Source organism: Mycena indigotica (genome assembly GCF_014461135.1).
Source record: "Mycena indigotica strain 171206Taipei chromosome Unknown Mind.scaff0001, whole genome shotgun sequence".
Lineage (NCBI taxonomy): Eukaryota > Fungi > Basidiomycota > Agaricomycetes > Agaricales > Mycenaceae > Mycena > Mycena indigotica.
In genome coordinates, this window is record NW_023503000.1 from 512,476 (window position 1) to 518,208 (window position 5,733).

General features: G+C 53.9%; 1 protein-coding gene across 1 annotated transcript; it reads right to left on the reverse strand.

Annotated features, from left to right (window-relative positions):
- Positions 1-1,726: 1,726 nt before the first annotated feature.
- Positions 1,727-2,814, reverse strand: MIND_00007000 (uncharacterized protein; the record flags this gene model as incomplete). The annotated part of the gene is made up of 2 exons (XM_037357044.1): positions 1,727-2,501; positions 2,555-2,814. The coding sequence occupies 2 exons, from the start codon at positions 2,812-2,814 to the stop codon at positions 1,727-1,729; spliced, it is 1,035 nt and encodes a 344-aa protein (XP_037224954.1).
- Positions 2,815-5,733: the final 2,919 nt, after the last annotated feature.

Genomic DNA, 5,733 nt, shown 5'->3' on the forward strand with positions numbered 1-5,733 from the left:
CTATTTGCGGTACTCGCGGCGGCTGCCAGTGTTGCCAAGATGAAAACACACGCCGGCAATGCGTGGAACAACGCGGCGGATGGGCTGGCAAAGAAAGGAAATCAACTACAGCACACAACTTGAAGTGTTCAGCACTTAGCTTGGCTGAACGTGCCCTCCCCGTTGCGTTGCCAAGCCCCATACATACGTGGTCCTGGATTGTTCGCGGGCCGCTCGTCATTCTTCACCCGAGAAATACTTGTCCCAGAGTACTCAGGCTGGACGGGCCAGGACACGCGCCGAGCACAAGCCGCGATAAGACAAGTGGCTATACGGTGCGGCCAGAGCTTGCCCGGACCATTGAGTCGAAACATTGAGTCGAACTTCGGAAAGGCCGGCATCGAGGGTGAGGCCAACTGGCAAGCGCGGCAGATGTGCGGACATTGCTCAATGAACTTGAGCTTGCAGCCTGATTCGAATCTGCCCGGCCCAGCTAGCCATGGAGCTGATGACAGGTGCGAGCTCACGATCTCGACACCTACAGTGTCAGTACCTAAAGACAGCAATTAGTAGTGAATGCCTGCGACGTAAATGCTCCAAACTCAATAATGTGTTCCCCAAGCCGCTTGCAGCGGAACCATCACAGACTCGCAGTGGGTCTCCGCGTCTGCGCCAGCCCATCCATCCGTCTTTCCGTTGGGTGAGTAAGCCTGAGCCTGTCGTATCGTGTACCGGAACAACAAATACCTTTCAGTTGTGAGCAGAGTCAAATTGGGACACAAACCAAGCGCACCCTCCACATAGTTAGTCGTGTTGGAAGGATTAATCGACTTCGATCAGCGGCTGCACAAAGATTTGGTACTCAGTGAAACTGTAAAGATAATATACAAGAGCCACAGGTTCGGCATCTTCGTGCTGGTCACTGACATTCGAAGGCTTGCGCACCACCTCGCAACTTGAAGGTGTAGGCCGTGAAGCGATGATTAGGAAGAGAACTCGAAGGGACTCGGATTGTCAGCTGTATATGTGCCGTTGCCAGGCCTGAAAGGACCAGTTCGTCGACAGAGAGGCCAAAGATCACAGGCCCAACATCACGGCAGTGGGCACCAGGGGAGCCCGCAAGACACGAGCGGCAAGGAAGTAGCAACTTGCGACGAAAAGACAAGCCACGGTGTATATAATACCATCAAGGTGCCGCAGGCTGAGTTCTCATATTGCTGATTGGGAACCAAGTTGCGGGCCGGACCGTGGCGCTGAGAGAAGGTCGTGAGTGTGCGCTGGCAAGATCAGTGACGTGTAATGTCACGTGCCGGTCGGCATGCTCGCCGAGGGTGCCACGGTGACCTGGGGTCCCTGCTTGGCAGTCGGCAATCGTCGCCACACGTCAAAAGTGTGACTGAATGGTTTCTGTTGCAATATGCCAGAAGTCCCCGCCTGAGAGTCTAGAAATCATTTCTGCGAACTTGAATCCCATCCGCTGAGCCGTTCTCAAAGAGTCTAAGGCGTGTACACAGTACATGCACATAGTCCTAGATACTACAGACTACTCATTCCCAACTTGAACCACAGCGACCAGCTTGCATGCATCCGGCATGAACGAATGGCCGCGCGGATCTCCCCGGCCCCTCCACTGAGTCCATTCTCCATTCGGCGCTGCCCGCCACGAATTTCATGTTGTCGTTGTGTTGTCGTCGTGCCCAACGCGCGTGGTAACGCCGCGGTTTGATCCGTCCCTTGCAGCTACACGCTACACAAGCAAGTCATCCCCGATCGCCGCCCGCTTGAGCTCCTCCAGCTCCTCCCACGGCGGGAGCCCATACAGCTCGGGCAGCGAATCCCAGAACGCCCCGCGGGCCGCCTTGAGCTCCCCGTGCAGATGCGCCTTGCACGTCTGACAAACCGCCTGCCAGTCGGCGCCGTACCAGTCATCGCCGAGGCGCTCATCGAACAAGGAGAGCGGCACTTGCGAGTGGCGGTGCACGTGGTCGCGGAACGGCGCGGACGTCGCCGTGCGCATGATCCGCAGCGGGCACATGCCAGTGTCCTTGTGGCACACGCTCGGCGGCGCGGGCGTCATGAACTCGGCCAGGGTCCACGCGGCCTGCTGCTGCCTGCTGGCCCCGCGAAGGACGCGCTCTTGGTCGCCGGGATGGAGCCGGGCCGGAGCGCCGTGGATGACCGTCCCGTTGACGAGCTGCCCCGCGATGCTGTCCAGTTTGCCCGCGATCAGATAGAACAGCGACGGCAGAAGCCACGGCGCGTCGATTTCTCGCGCGAGCTGCACCAGCGCGATCAGGTGGTCGTCCCACGCGCAGTCCCACGACGCGACGGCGCTCGGCCCGCGCTCCGACTTGTCCTCCTCGTAACAGGTCGCGTCGCTCTCCGCGAGTGTCGTGCGCAGCGCGGAGGTCAAATGCGTGAGCGCGAGGCGGCGGATTATTGGTGCGTTGTACTTGTGCCCCAGCCGCGCACACCCGATGACCATGTCGACGGTCGTCAGCGCCGGGAACGGCCGAAATGAGCTAGATACAAAGCATGAGATTAAGTAGCCTCGCTGCAGGGCGGATTGACGCACAAGGGCACAAAGATGGCCGTCAGAAATGCCGTAATATCCACCTCCGCATCTTGCAGCTGCACCAACGGACACCCGTCAACCTTGTCGCCCGACGCGCCCGGGGCGGGCTGCGGAAACGCGAGCATGTCGCCGAAGACAGACGCCTGCCGCGCGAGGATGCCGCGGTACACCTTGTACTGCGCGCGCCCCGCCTGCAGCACAATGTTCCCGTCGTCGAACCACAGCTCCGCGACGCGGTGGGGCTCGAGCGGCGCGTCCATGGTGGAGGTACGATGACAAGATGTGAGTGGCACGTGTCAGCGTGACACGCGTGTTTGACAGCGGCGATGTACGTACGCGCGGCGCGGATCAGGGTGGTGTGGTCCGCGGCGTGCAGCTGCACGGTCCGCCCCTCCGTGGCGAGTTCCCGAGCAAGGGGGGTTCAAGATCCTTATCAGGCACATGGGGTAGGGGGGAGGGGGGGGTCCCTGAGGGATAAAAAAAACTTTTTGTATGTAAAAGATTTGGGCCTTATATGGGTATAAAGACACTGAAAATATAGTGTATACCTTCTAATTTCTATAGTTCAGCACTCTCATTACTTATATCTATATACTTTCAGGCCCATGCACTTGGATAGCCCACTCTGTCAGAGGCCCATGCATCAGGTAATTGATGAGAGGTGAACATGTTGGAGTGTTGATATGGCCTGCCATATGTGTGTTGGAAGGCTCTAGGTACATACATACCTACACATATACACATACACATGTATAAATTTTTTACAAAAAAAAGTTTCACAAAGATTGAATTTTTTATCTCACTTTTTGATCGCATCAGTGGTCACATGACGCTGATCGTGAGAATATATTACTCTATATGGCAGGAGGGGGGAGGGGGGGGGTCCCGGGGGGGTCGGAAAAAAACTTTCCGACCCTATATCCATGATTCGAACTTTGAACCCCCCTTGTTCCCGAGCTGGCCGTCTGCGCTCGGCGCGCAGATACACGCACCGCGGCGGCAAGCCCCCGTGTTCTGCTACATGGTCCGAATCACCCCGAGGATTCCAAACAAAACTAGAGCATTTTAAAAAAATTTCAATAAAGGTAATGATAGACCAAAAACGGCCATCTTTATCAACTGGAAAAAATAGTTAAAAAAGGTCAAGTGGATAGAAAATAAATTTATGGGGAAAAAACAGCTTCTCAGATCATGGCAAAAAAAAAGCTTGCCTGTAAGGTGAAAAATGGAGCTTTTTTCCCCCAACAAATCAAGGTGTCCCTTTTGTTGGCCAATGATTACCTTCATTGAAATTTCTAAAAATCCTCCGGTTTTCTTCTAAATCCTCTTGATGGACCACGCAACCTGAATGCCATGGCCTAGAGAGAGAGAGAGAGAGAGAGAGAGAGAGAGAGAGAAAGAGAGAGAGAGAGAGAGAGAGAGAGAGAGAAAATAAGTAGACCAAAGGGAAATAGACCAAGTCTGGCTCGAACCAGAACAGACGCACAGCCAGTGCATATGGGTCCTGTTTCCTTGGCCTTGGCTTGGCCTGAAAGCTATACTGTTGGCCTGGCCTTCAGTGGAGTTAGCTTCTGCAGCATATAAGTCGTGGCCTGGCTTTTACTATAGGGCCAACTTGGGCGGGATTCTGTGCCACACTTCTTAGAAGGGTTCTCTTTTTCTGTTGGTTTTAAGCAGTTTTCAGAGGGCTCATTTCTATGAAGATTCTGTGACCTTTTTTGAACCTAAACATTAGGTGATTTTTTAATTTCCAAAAAGACTAATTAGCCTAAATAGGTTTATTTGCCACCTATTGAGGGTTGGAGAAAATATATGGAGAGAATAAATGCTGTTTATAATACTCATAAATCATATTATTAACATGATAAGTTATCTCTGACTATTGTCAGTAAAGTAAACTAGAAGACATCTACTTCCATGTGAAAGGAGGAAGGAGGGGGAAGGCAGAGAGACCGATATGTCGGCTCGACTCAGACACGGACACGGACACAGATGGACGCGGAAAGCAAGCAGTCAAATTACTATGTATGGAAACTACGGTGTATCGAGGCATACCCATTCACACTCCCACCTGATGAGATGCACCGCAAACAAAAAGATAAACAAAACTCCCACCCAAATGCCAGCTAAATGTGAAGAGGTGCTTGGACTGCCCCACTGCCAGTGTATTGTCCTTCTTCATCAACGTCATTGTCAAAAGAGGCCCTCATTGCAGCAGGTTGCGCCCTGTACACATCGGAATCAGGAGGAGCATTCATTTCTGTATGTACGGCATGTCTGAAAGCCTCGTCGTTAGGATAACTTTTGTAACTGAATGCAAATTTGGCAGAGTGATGACGAGGGGCGCCGTTCATGACGAAGTCCTTGATGTGTTGGGGCATGTCGTGAATGCACCGCGCAGCAATATGCCCAGGTCGTCCACATCTATGGCAATGATTCTCGTTGGAGGGGTCACACCATCGGAAGCCCTTGTCGTCAATCGGTGAATGACTTGTTGTGCCTGCATTGCCAGCATCACGGTTCACAGGTAAGGCAGTCGATCGGCTATAACCACCAGCGCCACCACCATGGAAAGCACCTCCAGCACCAGGACCACCATGTCTCCCACCCGAACCCATACTTGGATGATGTCTGCTAAAAGCAGCCATTGCAAAAGTCGGTATGTCGTCCTCTTGTTTGACAGGGATATCAACGGTCGATCCGTTGAGCGTTGAGATGACAGCTTCCAGGGTGGGTTCGTCCTTTTGTGTCGTGATGGCGGTGCGGACAGTGGACCAAGAGCAATGGAGGTTAAGCAGTATTATATCAGTGTAAGGGCAACCCCGGAGGCCTGAGATCAAGGTCCTAGCAGGGGAGGATCCAAAGAGTGAATAGAAGTAAGCAAATACAAGTGAGGCTGACCTAGCAGGGGAGGATCCAAAGAGAAGAAACTCTAAGGGTCCGCCTGCTAGGTAGCGGAACTATATACTGCGCTCTTGACGCGCCAAGGTTGATCGTTGCTCCGTGCAGTATGCCTGCGCCATGTCGCAGGCCAGGTCCCAGGGGGATCGCCAGGGGGGGGCGGCGATGCGCCTGACGGAGGCGGTGATGCGATCACCGGAGTCGGAGCCGGAGTCGGACCGGAATCGGAATCGTCTCCGGGGGCCGAAAGGGAGGTTCCCCTGACATCACCCCCCCTT